This window comes from Lepidochelys kempii, chromosome 3 (assembly GCF_965140265.1).
Source record: "Lepidochelys kempii isolate rLepKem1 chromosome 3, rLepKem1.hap2, whole genome shotgun sequence".
Taxonomy (NCBI): Eukaryota; Metazoa; Chordata; order Testudines; family Cheloniidae; genus Lepidochelys; species Lepidochelys kempii.
Window position 1 is genome coordinate 47,500,038 of NC_133258.1, and position 20,298 is coordinate 47,520,335.

At 41.5% G+C, this 20,298-nt stretch overlaps 1 protein-coding gene across 26 annotated transcripts in view; it reads right to left on the reverse strand.

Annotated features, from left to right (window-relative positions):
* Positions 1-20,298, reverse strand: part of DST (dystonin) — a 470,941-nt gene that overhangs the window by 117,424 nt on the left and 333,219 nt on the right. For all 26 annotated transcript variants that reach the window (XM_073336274.1, XM_073336294.1, XM_073336272.1 and 23 more), the window contains 7 exons: positions 15,596-15,772; positions 9,767-9,890; positions 7,522-7,730; positions 4,514-4,831; positions 4,161-4,327; positions 2,427-2,583; positions 1,803-1,929 (listed from right to left, as the gene is read on the reverse strand). In XM_073336274.1, coding sequence (XP_073192375.1) covers positions 1,803-1,929; positions 2,427-2,583; positions 4,161-4,327; positions 4,514-4,831; positions 7,522-7,730; positions 9,767-9,890; positions 15,596-15,772 — 1,279 coding nt within the window. The remainder of the gene's footprint in view (positions 1-1,802; positions 1,930-2,426; positions 2,584-4,160; positions 4,328-4,513; positions 4,832-7,521; positions 7,731-9,766; positions 9,891-15,595; positions 15,773-20,298) is intronic.

The window sequence follows — 20,298 nt, forward strand, 5'->3', positions numbered from 1 at the left end:
CTTTCGACCATATCCAGAAGCAAGTTCAGAAAGTCAGGGGCCCTGACTGAGAATGTCTTTCTTGCCATTATGGCACCCTATGTATATTCTGCCCAAATTGTTTAAATTCCGGTTAACAATATTTACCCGTATCTGTAAAACAAACCAACATTTAAGCACTGACATGCTACTGTGATGGGTAATACTTCAAACTCTGAAATACAGAGATTTTCTCTCTTTAAAATTAGTTTACAAAGAAAAGCTGAAGCTGCAACCTGGCAGGATAGGTTGGCTCAGGAGAATGTTAATACGATAGGGAGTCCTTTCTCCTCCATATTGTTGGTTCAGCTCCAACTCATGTTTATGTTTATTGAAAACTGCTGTTATCTAGTTGCTGTTAAGTGCTCTACTGCATGTGAAATGAGCGTGCTCATCTCAGTTCATCTTTTAAACGGACAAGTGTTCTCACCACCACAAAGGCCACGATCCTGCAAATTCTCAAGCACATGCCTAACTTTACATATATGAACAATCTCACTGATGTCAACAGTACTCATGGAGCAAAGGTATGCATGTGACTAAGTGTCTGCAGCATTAGAGTCTAAATTAGCACTGCTTGGCAGACTCAGAGGCGATATCAAGCACTGTCATAAATATAAAGGGAAGGGTAAACACCTTTAAATCCCTCCTGGCCAGAGGAAAAACCCTTTCACCTGTAAAGGGTTAAAAAGCTAAGATAAACTCGCTGGCACCTGACCAGAATGATCAATGAGGAGACAAGATACTTTTAAAGCTGGAGGGGGGAAACAAAGGGTCCTCTCTGTCTCTGTGATGTTTTTGCCAGGACCATAGCAGGAATGCAGGTCAGAACTCCTGTAAAGAGTTAGTAAGCAATCTAGTTAGATATGCATTAGATTCTGTTTTGTTTAAATGGCTGATAAAATAAGTTGTGCTGGAGAGAATGTGTATTCCTATTTTTGTGTCTTTTTGTAACTTAAGGTTTTGCCTAGAGGGATTCTCTATGTTTTGAATCTGATTACCCTGTAAGGTATTTACCATCCTGATTTTACAGAGGTGATTCTTTTACTTTTTCTTTAATTAAAATTCTTCTTTTAAGAACCTGATTGTTTTTTTCATTGTTCTTAAGATCCAAGGGTTTGGGTCTGTGTTCACCTATGCAAATTGGTGAGGATTTTTATCAAGCCTTCCCCAGGAAAGGGGGTGTAGGGTTTGGGGGGATAATTTGGGGGAGAGACGTTTCCCAGTGGGCACTTCCCCTGTTCTTTGTGTAACACTTCGGTGGTGGCAGCTTTTAACATAAACTGGTAAGAATAATTGTAGGGTGTCTTTCATGCAAGTCCCCACATCTGTACCCTAGAGTTCAGAGAGGGGAAGGAGCCTTGACAAGCATTGAATGGGCATGCAGACTAAACCACTCTTTTACCTCCAGAAGTGTCCCACTAATAAGACACAGGCTTATTGGTGGGATGAAGAAGCTTGCACTTCCACTGCTCATTTTGTGCCTGTTCTGTGAATACACCAAGGACTTTAGGGCCTGATTCTCATTTACACTAAGGCCCCTTTACATCAATCTGCGAGTGTAAAGGAGTCAAAGTAAATGTAAACTGCCAGAACCTTAGTGTAAATGACAGTCAAGCCAAATAGGGGACAATCAATGTATCCATGTGGGAGACTGATTTTACAAAAGCACGAAGTTTACTAAGCAAACCCAATGATGTCACACTTATTCAAAAAGCAAGAAATTTTATTTTTAAATTGAACATTTACAATAAATGGGGTTAGCTGATCATACAAATGCATACCTGCTTTTGAAGCTGCCCTGCATTTGGCAGGGGAAATCACAGCACTGATTAGGTTACATAATGATGTTCCTTTGCTCTTCATTTTCTGAATTTCAGGTGCTTTTAAAGTCCATTCCTTTTCTAATTTCTGAGTAACCAAAATGTAATATTTCAGTTTGTTCATTACATTTTTAAAAGGAAAAAAATAATGTGAAATACTTAGCATGGAGAAAAGGATGCACAAGGTCTTTAGGGAAGATACTGGGCTCTTGGCCTGTGTCATGCATCATAAAACCCAAAGAATGGTATTACCGGCAGTGTCAGTGAGACTGCATGCTCTACTATCCTGACGGCTATGTATTTTAGAATATGGCAAGCTCCTCACTCTAGCAGAGTAAAAGGGGGAAAGTGGCATATAAGGCACCACAAAATCTATGGGGGAGTGGGTATCAGCATGGAAAATACTAACACCTGATGTCTGCCAATTAAAAGAATATTCCCCCCCAAAACATATATATATAAATGACACTGCACAATATTAGAAACAAATTGAAAATCCTGTCTTTTAACTTCATGCTGTCATGTTATTAACAGCTGCCAAAATTCCATTAGCAATAGTATCCCTTCTTATATACACTCTCTCACCCTAATATCTTCCAATGGTTTCTTCAAATCCTCTGTATTTAAAGATGGTTGCACAGCTGGAATCCTATCTGTTGTCTCGTTCATCCATTTCTTTAAAGATTCTACAAGGAGTTTGAAAGTATCCATTTGTTCCTGACAAGATGATACATCCTCTTCTCTAGACAATTAAAGACAGCAAGAGAACTTGAGTGCAGAAAAACATTAATCATTCTGAAATTATATCAACAGAACTAAGTAATTTTTGACCCAATCCTTCTGCGATTGAAGACAATGAGAGCTAAGTGATTGACTTCAATGAGTATGGAAGAGGCCCATGAATTTATAGTATAATTCAAAACTACTCTTATAACTGTAAAATTTTGTTAACGTTAACTGCCTCAGCTAGGCAGATAATTAACAGTGGAGCTGAAAACCTCAGTGATCCAATTTGAGATGATGAGAGTTTGGGAAGCAAAACTTATGAGGGCTCCATTATATCCTCTTGTGTTGGAACTTATTAAATATACTTTGTAACTTACATACATTATAGCTAAACATTAGTTAATCCTGAAGTGATATTTCAGTTGTGCTGATAAAGTATACATAATCCTATGCAATAAAAGCAAGGATAGTGTGAGACCCAGTGCTTTGAAGATCACAATTTCATTCTGTGCTGTTGCAAGAAAACTCAATGGTGGAAGGAGGGATGCGGAAAAGGGAGATATACATAAAATAAACAGAAAAAGTGTCACTGACAGCAGCAATACAGAGAGATTAAACAAGGAGAGAGAGTAGTGAGCAAATAAGAATTTTGCTCTAAGAAGGAAACTTGTGATAGTACATATCCCAGCAGTTTGATACCACTGTGAAATAACAACCAGAGAACTGAGTGAGTGATGTCTAGATCATCAGAAAGTCTGGGATTCTGAAAAATCACTATGTAACAATGTTTAAAAATCTGTTTCTTGGGAAGGCTTAGCTATCTTTTTATAGTGGCTATAGTGTACAATATCTAAGCATGATTTCCATACCCAATAAATTTGTTAAGTCTCTAAAGTGCCACAAGTACTCCTTTTCTTTTTGCGAATACAGACTAACACGGCTGCTACTCTGAAACATACCCAATACTGTCATTGTGATCAATTACATGTGCACACAGAGGAGACACTATCCCATCGTGTAACTACTTTATTTTTGTGACATCATGTTGAATATCAGTTCATTTAGAACGGAATTTTACATGCCTCAGCAACTTGGTTGGTTTCCAGTTTCTGGACTGGACCAGAACCAGAAGCATTTGTGTCCTTGTCTCATTAATCTGATCTCAAACATATTTTGTGGTTATGAGCAACATTTGGAAAATCTAATTTCTCTGTACATATGGCCCAATCATAATGAAAATTCATTCTTTTAGTTTTCTGTTCACCCTCTGCATTCCAATCGTAACTTTATAGCAGCTTGCACATGCAGAACCTTGTATTCCATCTGAGAAGCAGTGTAGTAGTTACTATTAGAACTGATAGCACTGCTGCAAATACCATGGCAGGAGGTGAGGGTTGCTTTCTTTTCTGTAGACAATACCGCCTTTGAACCATTTACCTTCAAACAACCTACAGTGTGCTCTCAAACATGAGGGCTATCTTTTTCTTAATCAGCACCATGCACTACGTACAAAAGCATGACATTCATTACAAAATGTATATTGTATCGCTTGCATATAATAAGCAGAAATATGTTAATGATTATTGTACTAACTTTTCCTTCACAGTCTCTTCCACTTCCTTGAACTTCTTTGTCAAGGCATTTAACTTTTCTAAAACCAATGCTTTGTCCCCAGGGAGACCATGAACAGAAAGCTCTTCAAGAAGCTGATGCAAAACTTCAAGATCTTTTTTATGATCCACCAACGCTGTACTAGTTTCCTGCAGAAATGAACAGAAAGTGCCAGTTTTATATTGGGCTCTATGATCAGTTGTTCAAAATTCAATCCTTGATCTTAGCTGTTCTATTAAAGTTGGGGAACCAGCTTGTTATATTGACTGCGCAACCATGAGGTAAGTAAGTGAGGGCACAAATCTACACTACGTGCAAATGGAGCTGTATAATACCTGCATATATTGAGACACTTCAGTAACATCCTTTCCTGGAGCATCAGTCTCGTTGAGAGTCTGAATTTTCTTGTCTAAAAATGACTGAAGTTTTTCTGACAGGCCTTCAAACAACTCCACTTTGGTCTTCAATTCCTCCATCTTTGCAAGTTTCCCTTTGTGTCTGGTACATGCTTTAGCAAACCGTACAGAGAGCTCATTCATTTTAGCTTGCAGACAGGATGCAGTGGATGGATCTGTTGTTTCTATGAATTTGTTCACTTTTTCATTCATAGCATTTATACTGCTTTGGCGACCTGCAATATCTTGTTCCAGCATCTGAAACAAGCAACAATTATTGTGGAGGGGTTATAAAGAAGTCTTAAGAAATTACACTGATAACTCAGATTCACCATAAAATAATAATAATAATATAAGAAGAACAGTAAGACAAATAATCATTTAAAATGTGACAGAAAAATTTAAAAATCGCAAAATAGAGGAATACACAGGAATATCAAAGAAAGAAATAGATGAGGCACTGAGAGGAATGAAGATTTGGAAAGCATCCAGACCAGGTGGGTGCATGGATTGTGGCTTGAACAACTTAATAAATGTTTGAAGAACAGATGTCCAAGATGGATGGAGACAGGGAGAACCGTCCTCTATAAAAAAGAAAGATGGCAGCAGTGACCCTATAAATTATAGATCAATCATGTGTTTACCAACTATGTGGAAACTTCTACTGGCAATTCTCGCAAAAAAGATCTGGATAACACTAGCTTGTAATGGAATGCTGCCTCCTGAGCAAAACGGTTGCACAGTAAACATGAAAGGGACAAAACACCCACTTCACACTGAAAAGGAGGATCACAGAAGAAACAAAAAAAGAAAACTTAGAAATGGTGTGGCTAGGCTACCCAAAATCACATAATATGTGTGGATCATCAAGACACTGAAAATGCATTAAGTTCATCCAACAATCATGTCTCTTCTGCAGCAATCTATGGTTAATTGGAACACTCGACTCTACCTGGAGGGGACTCTCATTGATGAGGTCCAAATTAAAGGCGGAATCTTTCAAGGGGATTCCTTATCACCAGTGCTGTTCATGGTAGCAACACAGTGTGGCTGAAATGAATGCTCTGTGGGATAAATTGTGATTATCATATCAGCAAAGTGCAACAATCACTTAACCAGTCATTATAAATAAATGACCTGAAACTATATGGACAGTCATAAAAGGATATACAGAGACTGATCACATGTCGAAAAATTTGGTGAAGATATCAAGCTACAGGTTAATTTGGCTAAATGTGTGTCAGCAGCTGTAAAAAGGGGCAAACCAGTGCAATCAGTGGCATACAAGTTAAAGAAGGCACCATCCAAGGTATGTCAGCATGGCTCCTACCAGTATCTTGGAATCAGGGAACTGTCAGAGTTCCAACACAAAGAAGTCAAAGAAGAAGTGAGGACAGATTGAAAGTTTACACAGAAATCAATGCAAGGACACAAGTGGAGAGAGATCGAACCCATTCGTGATAGAAGCTTAACAAACACATCACTTGTAGAAGGGTATGTCAAAAGAGAACCGCATTATGAGTTCACAAGAGCAGCTGTTAAGGTTTAATTGCTTTCCAAACAAAATTGACTGACAGAACTGCTTCCTGAACTGCTGAATGTGTTCCGAAAAAGAAGAGATGGTGGAGCATGTGTTGAGCAGCAGCAGGAGCTGGGCTGGGAGACAATATATGAAAAGACACAATGAGGTCGTCAAGTATATTCAGCGGAGCCTATGTGGCAAGTATGGAAATGAACCATGTGGTATTATGACCACTGAATTGAAAGTGCTCTAGAAAATGAAGAGGCAAATATTTTAGGGATCTGGCAATTGTCACAAACCAAACAGGCTGGACTTTGTTGTTGCAGAACAGAAGACAAACAAGACCATGTTAATAGATACTGCCATAGCAGCAGATAGAAATATACAAAAGAAACAAGAAGAGAAGATAGCACAGTACGAAGAACTCTGTCAAAAAGCGCAATGTTATGGAAAACTAGAATAAAGACGATCCCAATGATTACTGAAGCTCTTGGAGCGATCCCTAAAGATATGAATGAGCAGCTCAAGAACATGTTAGTAGAGCCCTGCATGGCTACAAATTTATATCTGCAGATAGAAATCAGTATTCGCTGAACCGCAGGGCTCTCCTGGGAACTGCAGTGGCGAAAGGAGCAGAACATGGGGCCGTCGCTCCCAGGAGCCAGCGCCCTGTGCTGGCAGCTCCTTCGGCACAGCTGTACCATGCCGCTCCCAGCCCCGATCTCCGGCGTGGCTGTACAGACCCAGACAGGAGATGCAGTTATGAAGACAGCTGCGTGGAAGGGATGGTACACTTGTGCCGGAGGAGCTGCCAGGGTGGGGAGCTGGCTCCTGGGAGTGACGGCCCCACGTTCTGCTCCTTTCCCTGCTGCAGTTCCTGGGAGAGCCCTGCGGATCAGCAGATACCAATTTCCATCCACGGATATAAATTTGTATCTGCACAGGGCTCTACATGTTAGAAGTGCCAGGTATCGTGATCAGTGACCTCCGGAAGACAGTGCCCACAGGCAATGTAAGAATTCTAAGGAAAGTCAGAGTAGAACAAGTGCATGGAGGGTTTACCAAAACTCTTGGCCGCCAAAACCTATGGAGCCAGCGCCTCGTCAGGATTTATTGGTGGCTCATGGGGAATTTGACAGTCGCTTTCCCCCTTTTATGCTTCAAGGATAATATGTGAAAGATATTTGGTTTTGGTTTTTTTAAAATCCCCATGATGTAATCCTGAGGAATAACAACAACAATACCTACCTAGCACTTAAGAAGAAATAGTTACAGTCAGATCCTGATGTAAACCAGGGTAACTTCACTGATTTCAAAGTTTATTTTGTATCCATTAAAGGATTAATGAGACTAAAATTATTTCTTGAAATTGTTAAACATTATCTCAATTAGCAGGCAAATGTTTCCTTCAAAGAATGCTACTTACAATTTTTTTACTAATGATATCCTGAATAGCAGCAGAATTCAAAGGCATTTGACCTTGTTCTTCAAGGCTCTTTTCAACACCTCCCATCCAGTCAAGCATTTCATCCAAACCATCTTGCACACTAAGAGAACGAGTCAGCGTTATCTGGAGCTTCTCGTTCCGTTCATTCACAGACCTGGATAAACTGTCATATCTGCCAACAATGTCATCTGAAAGAAATAAACAGAAAGGAAATCACTAAAAGGTTCTCTTTACTTCTCCTAGAATCACTGAGCCCAAACCTACAGTTCTAACTCTGTTTTTGCTCAGTCGTCAGGGGAGAGTTCTCTGAAAACAGTCATTCTATGTGCAGTGGCAGTCAAAAAAGCTAAAAAGAATGTTACAAACCATTAGGAAAGGGATAGATAACAAGACAGAAAACATCATAATGCCACTGTATAAATCCATGGTATGCCCACATCTTGAATGCTGCATGGAGTTGTGGTCACTCCATCTCAAAAAAATATATATTATAATTGGAAAGCATCCAGCGGAGGGCAACAAAAATGATTAGGGGACTGGAACACATGACTCATGAGGAGAGGCTGAGGGAACTGGGATTGTTTAGTCTGCAGAAGAGAAGAATGAGGTGGGATTTGATGATTGCCTATTCTGTTCATTCCCTCTGAAACATGTGGCATTGGCCACTGATGGAATACAGGATATTGGTCAAACCCAGTATGGCCATTCTTATGTTCTTATGAGGCAGACTTCACTGCAAACTTGCCAAGATAAGGACCTCAGGATTTGCCCCTTGACAATACACAATCAAAAGGCTGGATCTTCAGTTATGGCCGAGGAGCACATAGGACAACTCAGGGTGGGGGGCAAAAGGTGGCTTAAAGCTTGGTTTTGCTCTTCCCATTCCTGAAGCAACTGTTTGCAGGGCTGGTCCCTGGGTACTCTAACTTATGCTAGCTGTTAACAGCTCCAAAGGACTGAAACAGCAGCTAGGGATTAGTGAAGCATAGGGCATTTAAAATGAGCCATATTTGAACAAAAAAACTTCAGAAACAGACTTCATAGAGAAACTGCAGAACTAAAATTCATTTGAAAATTTAACACCATTAATTTGGGCTTGAATAGGGACTGGGAATGGCTGGCTCACTACAAAAGCAACTTGGCCTCTCCTGGAATTGACACCTCCTCATCAGTTATTGGGAATGGACTACATCCACCCTGATTGAATTTGCCCTGTCAACACTGGTTCTCCACTTGTGAGGTAACTCCCTTCTCTTCACTGTGTCAGTATAATAATGCCTGCATCTGTAATTTTCACTCCATGCATCTGAAGAAGTAGGGTTTTTTTACCCATGAAAGTTTATGCCCAAATAAATCTGTCAGTTGTTAAGTGCCACCGGACTCCTTGTTGTTTTTGTGGATACAGACTAACATGCCTACCCCCGATACTTTATTTGAGACTAATCATGTGCTTAAAGATAGGGGAAAGAATGCCATTCTGGTTTTATTTTTTTTATTGTTTAAGAATAGATGTTATTGCAGCTGAAAGACAACAGGGATTTTAAATTCTATGAAGCTATATGACACATAAATAAATGTGCATTACAGCGTTTTGCAACTGACTTCAGTGGGTGTGGGATCAGGCACTCTATGATTTGTTTTTCTACTCTGCATTTTATTTATGAAATTACTAGAAGAGATAATGGGGAGACACACATAGTTCTTGAAGTTCCAGGCTGTGGTAAATGGCATGTTCTAGCAGTGCAATCGACAGAAAAATACTTAAGTGAAGGGGGAAATGTTTTCGCTGGCTTTTAAATAATTAGTAGTTTTTAAATAATTCGAGTCATGACACAGAACACTGGGGGATATTCGTGATTCTCAACTATCCCTCTGTTGCAGACTTCCTGTGTGACCTTGGACAAGTCACTCTCTGTCTCAGGTCCCTGTCTGCAAAATGGGGACAACAATAACTCCTTTCTCCTACCCTTTGTCTGCCCTGTCTATTTTGATTGTAAGCTCTTTATTTGAACACTACTATGGCAATATTATTTCATTTGTGAATTGATTTTCTTTTTTTTAAGAGCTACAATAAAGTCACTAAGTAGTGGCAACATATGGCCCAATAAGACAAAGAAATGAAAAATGACAAGGGAGGGTGGAACATTCATTCCTTATCTCCTCCAGCACGTGGGTGCAGACTTGAGAGACAAAGGACGGGATTGGGAAATAATAAAACTCTTACCCAGTGTTCTCTGGATTTTATCTTTGTCTGGTAGTAAAGTTCCCCTGGTATCCAAAATCACTTCAGCAGCTTTTTTCAGTTTCTCTACAGCAACCTGGTGATTAGACACCTGCCCCTGTAGAACCTGTAAAATTGCATTGCTTTAAATTTCAATACTGTTCACTAAAGCTAAAAGTCACATACTCAGCACACAAGAGAAAACTGCAATGAGGTATATTTGGTGGACAGAGCTGAACTTTTATTTATCATACAAATAGCTGAATATGCCTGACGTGAGCAAGCAAAAAGTAGAACAGAGCAGCGGTAAGGGGAGCTGCAATAGCCTTCAGGCTACTTACAGGTCAGTTCTTAAAGGATTGTTTCATGCACACATCTTTATTTTTAGAAACAGGAAAACAGGATGCCTTTTAGGGTTTGTCCTAAGCACATACTCCTGCTTTTTTGCCAGTTTTATCCCTCTCTTCTAGAAATCTAGATGCCTGTGGAATTCCTTTATAAACTTACTTCACTTATCTGACCATGTAGTTTATTCCATTTCCAGGGCATTTCTATTCACTCATAGTTTCTCAATGTTCCTATTTTGTTTCCCACTTTTTGAAGTCTTCAAACACAGTGAACAATGCATTGCTAAGAATATTTCAATCCCTTCTATCGTCCTGAGAATTATTAGTTAACTTCAAAGTGCCAGTTTTAGTTTTCTACAAGAAGTACAACTCAAACCCTCAAATCTTTTCTTGTAAGGTAGATTTCTGAGACTGGGTATCATAATAATGATCCTTATTTGCACCATTCCAAAGGCAATATCATTCTTCCTGTTGCACAGTGACCATTAATATACACAATATGACACATCGGTGGACTGTAATTTGTCAACAACCCTTAATTAGAGCAGTTGACACCACTCCTGCTATAACTATGACTAGAGAGAGATAAAAAAATTACTTCTGGGATAAAACTGATCTAATCTGTGATCCCTTCCTGACAGAAAAACTTTTCGTCTTGTGCTAGTATATCCAACATCCTACTGACCTTCTGTTTTACGACATTTATCTTAGTCACTGATTTCTGATGTAGAACTTTGCTATATACCTTTTGATGAATTCTTTTAAGACCATTTGCACTGCCTTTATATCAGTTATCAAAAAGAAAAACAAATGAATTTATCAACACAGTATCAAAGAACTGTGCAAGTTTAAGAGTACAAGGAAGAATGTACAGCATTTGGCAATCAAGAAACAGTCCCCATCAGGTTGTACTGAACACAACCTGGTACTAGGGAACCCACAAAATTGCCTTGAATCAGGAAGAACACTTCATGGACTTTACCCTGCCTCGTCTGGTGCCATGAATCTTCTACTGACAGTGGAACACACACCCTGAGTTTACCTATATGATAATGGTCTGTATTGTTTTATACTCTATTGTGCTCACCCATGCTTTTAGACTGAGGGTAAGCTCTGAAAGGCAGGAACTCTGATGCTGGCATGTCCTACCTACTCTGCAATGTTACATACACTTACAATGCTACATTAATCATCCTTAACATCCTTTACTGATGGTACCTCCACACACGTTCAGGCAGCTGGAAGATAGGTGCACTTTAGTTCTTTCCATACCAAAACAAGGAAATCATTCTGGTGCAGAACACACTCCCATTTTAGTTTAGGCATTGCTATCAAGAGGATGTCATCAATATAGTTCAATGTGGCAGCTGATATGCTAGTTGCTATAGAGAAACTCAAACATAAATGAAGAGGTATTTTCCTTGCACTGGCCACAAATATTGTGTTTACAAAATAAAAAAATAAAATAAAAAATAGGATGAATCAGAAGACGTTAGATGGTGATAGAAAGAAAGAAAGAAAGCTTGTGCCTAAGGCACTGAAGAATATTTTAAAGAACAGTTAATCCCAGTAAAAAGATTATCCTCGTGCTGCAAAGGTCAGTGTCTGGATGGATTATCAGCTGCATGTGTCGGATGAAAGGGGCAGCTTTAATTTACAACACCTAACTTTTTCAAAAATTCTCTTTTGTTTTGCATTCACTAATTGGCCTTCTTTATTCATTCTAGTCTGAACCTTGTGTTTTTATTCTTCCTCTGACTCTTTTGAACCTGTGCACCTCCCCCTCCTTCCCAGCACATACTGGTTGAGTGTTCTTTTGTGCTGCAAGCAATCCATGTAGGAGTTTCATAAAGGAGCCACAGTCCACACTTCTTTTGTGTCAGTTGCATGAAAATTGGCATTATACCGGATATAATTCATTTGGGACTAGGGAACAAAGGGTTTAAAAACAGCTTCAGATTGTAATCAGTGTTGTTCCTATTTTTCTAAAACTCAGAAGCACAAATGTAACTAAATCAGTTTGAAATTCAGAATTCAAAATGTACATTTTTAATTATAAAATAACAAATGTTACTTTTTTAAAAGTATGATGATCATTATAATATCACAGTGTCATCTATCATTCTGCTCTGGTGTGCCAAAGTGGCAGTTTTCAGTGCTGCCATGTGGGAGAGACAAGTTTTTTCCCAGGCCATTCTGATGGGCGACAGGTATAGCATTCACTTCCCAGGAGGAAGGTGACTCTATTGTGCCTCAATAAAGCCTGCTTGTCCAGATTTCTAACTCAAGGAAACACTTAGCTGGTATGACAACTATTTGTAAAGTGCAAGAAAGGTAATCTAGGTTCAATTAGGGCTTTCATACATGATTACTAGTATCCTGAGGTATTCATAATTATATTATGAAATGTATGTTGAATATTCCATCTGGCAGAGAAAGAGACAGACAGACAGACAGACAGAGATAGAGACAGACAAAGAAAGAGAGAGAAATTATAGCCAAGCAGTTATCTTGCCAGTTGGAAAATGAATGAAGAATATTCCAGTTCAATTATAATTACATTATGAGACAGTTTAACAATTTTTATAAAATCCTGGCTCCACCATAGTTAATGGGAGTTATGCCACGGACTTCAATGGAGCCAGGATTTCACCCTATTTTAAGAACATGCATTTATTCTTATAAATATATGTTTTACAAAACACAGAAGAAGACACTGTCCCTGCCCTGGAGAGATTTCACTGTATCTCACAGAAACACAAACATGTGGCAATAGTTTGGATATGCGAATTCTAAGAGTTCGATTTCGCCTGGCTTACCACTGGCTTCTGCTGATGTAACCAAGGGCCTGAGTCCCTTGGTGACAGAACATCTGCCTAGAGAGTGGGTCACATTGGTACAAAGCACTCACAGCCCTGTCAGGCACTTGGACCCACTCAGCACCACCCCAGCAGGGAGCAGTGCTGGCTAAGGAGGGAGCATAACCATAGCCCTGTTGGGGTCCATTGATTCAGTACATTCCCTGGTCTTCACTGGCAGAGCTACTATGGAGTCCTGGCAATGACTTTAAGTCAACCTGCTTGGCAGAACCCCCAGACAGGGCCACAGAACAATCACTGCCTGTTCTGACCTTGTGGTGAACACCCTGAGCACAGCTGCCTGTGTTGGTGTAAAAGGGTGCAAAGTGCACCCTTCCTGTGCTAGCGGAGGACAATCCAACCCTTAGTTGTAAATTTAAAGATGACAAAGTTCATCATCCCTTGTACAAGGTACCTTATACCAGCTCCCAAACCTGTGATTCCACAGAGACAGAACCAGCTCCTGTGGAAAACTGCTTATAGTAGAAGCTCAGAGTTACGAACATCTCAGGAATGGAGGTTGTTCAGAACTCTGAAATGTTTGTAACTCTGAACAAAATGTTATGCTTGTTCTTTCAAAAAGTTTACATTGACTTCATACAGCTTTGAAACTTTACTGGACAGAAGAAAAATGCTGCTTTCCCTTTATTTTTTTAGTAGTTTATGTTTAACACAGTAATGTACTGTATTTGCCTTTGGCGAGGTGTGGGACCTTACTGCTGTCTGACTGCATACTTCCGGTTCCAAATTAGGTGTGTGCTGGACCGGTCAATTTGTAACTCTTGTGTTAGTAACTCTGAGGTTCTACTGTACTTACTATACCTAGCCACATGAGATTCCTCTCATATTGCTGTATAAAGCATGGAAAATTCAGTCAGTCACAGGTCTTTTTTACCTCAGTGTAGTTAATAAGGTCAACCTGCAGCCTGGGGTTTACCTCAACTAGCTGTATTAGTGTTCCCTCTAATATACCAGTGTTCTCTCTAATTTTTCCCACGTATGTGCAGAATGAATTTTGTTATGTGCACCAATATGGAGGTGATGTGGCAGGGGTGGGGCTGAGGGGTTCGGAATGTGGGAGGGGGCTCAGGGCTAGGACAGAGGGTTGGGGAGCAGAGGGTTGAGGACTCCATCTGGGGGTGTGGGCTTTGGGGTGGGGCCAAGGGACTCAAGAATGAGGCAGAGGGTTGGGGTCCAGGAGCGGGTGAGGGCTCCAGCTGGGGGTGTGGGTTCTGGGGTGGGGCTGGGGATGAGGGGTTTGGGGTGCAGCAGGAGGAGGCTGGGGCAGGGTGTTGGGGTGCAGGGGGGGGTGAAGGCTCCAAATGAGGGTGCAAGCTGGGGATATGGGGTTTGACATGGGTGCAGGTGGACGTGGGCTCTGGCATGGGGGTGGGGATGAGGGGTTTGGGTTGGGGAGCCCGAAGCAGCGGACAGTCCCTCACTGGTGGCTCAGAGGAGCAGCAGCAGCTGTGGGCTCCTTTCCCCACACCCTCCTCCCCGTCACTAGCAGGCAGCTGGTGGCTGCTGCCTGCAGGTGACAGAGAGTGGGGGCAGAGAGAGGAGCCCTCAGTCAGCCAGCTGAGAGGAGCGGGGGGAAGGAGGAGCAGAGAGAAGCCCTGGGCTGGCAGACCTAGAGGAGGAGGGGCCGGAGAGGAGCCAGCACTGCAGCCGCTGGGCTGCAGCACAAGTAAAGTGGAGCGTGGGCGCGGTGCAATTATAAACCCAGTAGTGGCTGGGCTGGGGCCGTGGGAGGGGCACCGTAGCAGGTCCAGGACTGGGGGAGAGGCATCTTTCCCCACTGCAGCCCTAAGCACCTGCGTGGCGCTTAATAGGCTGCTGCACGGCCACGCGGCCACTCAGCTTAGAGACAACTTAGGAAACTATATTGCCTTATCTCCACTAGGATTTCACATCGAGACAAATATCTTGAGTTAGTTATCTCAATGCAAAAACATGGGTTTTTTTTCCCCAGGGAAGGTCTTAAAGATTAGGATAGGACCTAATGTAGGGGACAGATTTTTCATATCTGCCTACTGGAAGGTTCTTACACTTTCCTCTGCAGCATCTGTTATAGGACAGTATCAGAAACGGGACACTGGAATCCACGGACCTCAGGTCTAATCCATTGTAACCATTCCCATGATCATATGTAATCATATCCCAGCAGAAGAGGAAAGGGGTGAGATTTTAGAAAAAAACGCAGAGCAGGAAGTCAGATACAGAGAGATGATGCTCCCTTCTCCAACAGCCACCACGGCCCCAAACCCCTCCTGCTACCAAGCATTTACAGCAGTAACTATCAGAATCACTGAGTTTCCACCAAGCTGCTAAGTTTTCCAGATTTCACCCCCTCACCTGACAACTATGACTAAGAAGTTATTTGCTCCCACCGTCAATGGCATTTTTTCCTCATCACGTAAGCCAGTTTCTGTAAAAGTCTGCCATGTGCTTTATTCTTAACACAAAGATTTTCAGATGAGACTTCAGACAGTCAAATTCAAGGCCAATAGGAGCTATGTATATACATAAGATACAAGAATTTGGCCCTTAATCATTTAAATTATGTTAGACTACTCTGTCCTTCCAACTATAAGCAGTGATTTATTGAGTTTGTTGGGGCTTTTTACCTTGGTTTCTTCTAGTTGCCTTTGGAGGTTTTTAGGATCCACTGCAATTGGCTCAGACAGTTGTTTGTTCACAGCTACTTCAGAGGTCTGGAGACCTGACAAAAGCCCAGATGAGGCTTCTTCATAATGCTGGTATTTATCTACCAGGTCTTTAAGGTTATTTCCAAGGATACCACACTAAAAAAAGTAGAAGGAAAAAACCAGACATTAAAATGTATACTTTATTTCATCTGAGTGGGATTTCTTAGGGATTTCACAGTAACATATTGTGCTCATAAAAAGATTTTTCTCAATCTACAGGGCCCAATATTTCAAATTTGGATGTCTACAGTTAGCTACCATAAAATGTAGTCACTGGGGGCTAAAAATATTCAGTATCTCAAAAAAACAGACTCCTTTTCTATGTGCATAAAAATACAGATGTAGGTACCTAGCTTCAAGTACCCAAGTTTGCAAACTCTGACCAGCGGCTAAAGCAGTTTTTACAATAAATGTAATTTAGACAATTACTAGAATAAAAATAAAATAAAAACAAATTAAAATAAAAACAATTAAGTTTGCTTTGGTAGTAAATGGATGCTTTGTCTGGGGGTGTTGCTGGGCAAGATAATTGTTTTTGGGATTGCCTAAACCACATGGTGCAAATAAGATAAAATGTTAGGGATTATTCAGTAGAAGTTTTGTGATGAAGCCCTCATCTGCACTGAGATCTGAGCAGGTGCAAGAGTCTGCCCAGTTGGATCTCTGAGACCTTAGCTAATGTGCACAAAAATACACATAAGATGACACTTATGTGATCTGCTAATATTGGGCCTGATTCTGATCTCACTGATCAGATCTACACTGATTCTGGGCCTGATTCTGATCTACACTGGTTTTATACCAGTGTAATTCTACTATGGGGTCCTATAAAGGTAGCCAGCCAGTCAGGCAAAGGCACAGACAGCTGCAGCGGCACGGGAGCCAGCAAAGAGAACTGTAAACAGGGGGTTGAGTGGGAGTTCTGTCGGAGGAGAAGATGAACAGGATTTAGGTGGGAAGGCTATGACAGATACAGAGGCAGCAGTGGGGGTGACCCATGTAGTGGAAAACACAATGAAGATGACTGGATGTGGAAGATGCGGTATGCACATGATCCTGGAGGGGGTACCTGGAAAGAGTTTTGTCTGCATGAAGTGCCGCCTGATAGAGCTGATGGAAGAGAAGATCCTAAGATTGGAGATGCAGGTAGAAAGTCTGGTTGAGTTTAGAAGGGGGTTCGAGCGGATTATGGAGCAAAGACATGAGGCAGCTGAAGGGAAAAGCTCCCACTTGCAGATGGAAAGAGGACTGAAGAATTCTGAGGGGAGACTGCTGGGTGAAGAAAATGGACAATGGAAGCATGTGACTAAGAGAAACAGGCAGAGGAAAAGACAGGCTAGTGAAGGAGAAATAGAGCTTAAGAACAGGTTTGCAAAGTTGGAAAATGAAGAAGGGACTCAGCAGGTGGTCACTGAAGGTGGAAGGGCAAGGAAGAAGAGAAGAGCAGCTAGTCCTACAGAAAAAGGGGAAGAGTCAATGGAGACTACACCAAATATGAGCCCCAGGAGGATACAGGATGGGTTGAAGAGGATTACAATGGAGAATAGGAATGGAAAGAACTTGCAGCCAGAGGGAATGGGGATAGACCGGAGAATTGCACCGTCACCAGGAAAAGGCAGGTCTACGTGATCGGGGACTCCTTACTGAGAAGAACAGACAGGCCTGTAACCAGAGTTGATCCAGAGAATAGAAGGGTGTGCTGTCTTCCAGGTGCTAAGATACGGGATGGGGACCTGAGGTTGAAAAGGATCCTAAAGGGAGAGGGAAAGAATCCACTGATTGTCCTTCATGTGGGAACAAATTATACTGGTAGATTCTCGCTAGAACGTATCAAGGGAGACTACGCCAGGCTGGGGAAGACGCTTAAGGAAATCGAGGCTCAGGTGATCTTCAGTGAGATTCTGCCTGTTCCTAGAGAAGGGCAACAAAGGTGTGACATGATTATGACTATCAACGGATGGCTCAGGCAGTGGTGCTATAAGGAGGCCTTTAGGATGTATGGCCACTGGGAGACATTCATGGACAGAGGAAAGGTCTCTCAGGATGGACTTCATCTGAGTAGGGAAGGAAATAGACTTCTAGGATGGAGGCTGGTACAACTGATTAAGAGAGCTTTAAACTAGGAATTTGGGGGAGATGGTTGGGAAATGTCCAGGTAATCTCCACGCCGGATTTTAGCATGGAGAGGGAAGAAAACAAAGTAAGAAAGGATACAACCGTGGGTAGGAGAATGGACATAAGGAGAAAGGGCAGGGTGGATACCAGTCTAATAGGTTATACTGGCTGTAGAATGTCTGTGCCTAATCGGGTAAAGAATGTGAGTGGGGCCAAACAGCAAAAATTAAGATGTTTTTACACCAATGCGAGGAGCCTCGGTAACAAACCGGAGGAACTAGAGCTACTGGTGCAGGAAGTGAAACCAGATATTCTAGGGAGAACAGAAACATGGTGGAATAGTCGTCACGACTGGACTACAGGTATTGAGGGGTATGTGCTGTTTAGGAAAGACCGAAATAAAGGTAAAGGTGGTGGAGTAACACTGTATATCAATGATGAGGTAGAAAGTAAAGAAATAAGAAGCGATGGAATGGGTAAGACCAAGTCCGTCTGGGCAAAAATCACATTGGGAAAGAAAGCTACTAGAGACTCCCTTGTGATAGTGCCTGGGGTGTGCTATAGACCGCCGGGATCTAATTTGGATATGGAAAGAGCCCTCTTTAATGTTTTTAATGAAGTAAATACTAATGAAAATTGCGTGATCATGGGAGACTTTAACGTCCCAGATATAGACTGGAGGACGTGTGCTAGTAATAATAATAGGGCTCAGATTTTCCTAGATGCGATAGCTGATGGATTCCTTCAGCAAGTAGTTGCAGAACCGACTAGAGGGGATGCCATTTTTGATTTGGTTTTGGTGAGTAGTGAGGCCCTCATAGAAGAAATGGTTGTAGGGGACAACCTTGGTTCAAGTGATCATGAGCTAATTCTGTTCAAACTGAACGGAAAGATAAACAAAAATAAATCTGCAACTAGGGTTTTTGATTTCAAAAGGGCTGACTTTCAAAAATTAAGGAAATTAGTTAGGGAAGTGGATTAGACTGAAGAACTTATGTCTCTAAAGGCAGAGGAGGCCTGGGATTACTGGCTGAAGCAGACATCTTAATATTGCTGTGTTGTGGAGTTTTGCAGCTTCTGCTGAAGCCTTCATAATATGGCGCTTTACTCTCTGGGAATTTGTCGCTTTTAAAGTGAGAATAATATTTACCAATAGTTGCTTTAAATATTTATCTTCTGAAGCTTAGAAAAACGACATTCCAATTGTATCTTTTACACCTGGTATTTAGTCTCCACCTAGTGGCCAAACATTACAAGGTATTCCTTTTATCTGAAAGGAGACTAGAGCCCTTGGTATAATTATGTACAAAACAGTGTATGTTAAAAATAGATCTATAACTTGATTTATTTATTTGTTTAGATTTATACAAAGAATAAAAAGCATCTCTCCAAGGCTCTAGTAACTCCTGCCATCAATTACACAAACAAAATTTGGAAAGTCTCAATTAAAAAGACCTTCTGGCCCAGATACACAGAAGGAGTTAGGCACCTAGCCCCAGTTTTGGGACCACTGTGATGAACAAAACTCCTGCTGAACCCTACAAGTGCCTGAACAAACTTGGCACCTAATTTTTTGCAGTAAAACTTCCCTAGGCACTTATGTTTCTATCTCTGGGCATGTACATGGCTTCCTCATTCCAGTCTGGATGTCTATCTCCCACCTAAATCCTAGAGAGAGTCACAAACTAGGGAAGATAGGTGTTCGGCTGCCTAAGTCATGTGTGGGGCCCAATCCGGTAGGCAGCCTCTTGAGTACACTTGATCATACCCCGAGGCAAGTTCACACAAAACAGCTGGGGGGTGAGGGAGCACCCTCAGAACCCTTAGTCCAGAGGTGAGTACCGGGATGTAGGAAACTCCTGGTTCAAGTCCCTGCTGTGCATGAGTGGGAGAAGAGATCTGAACAATGATCTGCCACCGCTCATGTGAGTGCCCTAACCACTGAGCTATGGGATAGTTTGATGTGGGGCTCCCTCATTCTCACCTGTTGAAGCTGTTGCACTTTGGATAAATAATTGAAGAGTCATTTGTGAGAAAGAGAGAGAGGACACACCTGAAAATAACTATGTAGTCTGGTGGTTAGAGCACTCCCCCATGCAGTGGAGACTCAGCATTCAGTTCCACTGCTCCAGTTTTAGGAAAGCATAATTTAATGAAGAAATGTCTAAGATATACTAGGCCTTTTTTTGTTCTGAACATTTAGAGTCGAACACTCAAAGAGCCTTCAGGCTGTGTGTTCTAAATGTGCATATGCACAGGGCAGCTTGGTGAGTTACCCACATGTGCACACAAATGTCCATCTGCACCTGGGATGTAGGTTGTGTGCGTGCCCAGAACAGAGGTTCTTGAAAATCTTGCGTACAAAGTCTTTACTGAGAAAAGGAGTGCTGGCCAGAAAAACAAGTTGAAAAGTGCTAGAGATTATATAACACCTACCTGGCGAACAAAAAGTGATGAGCAAGAATGAGTCTTAGGCCTGGTCTTCACTACAGAGTTAGGTCAATGTA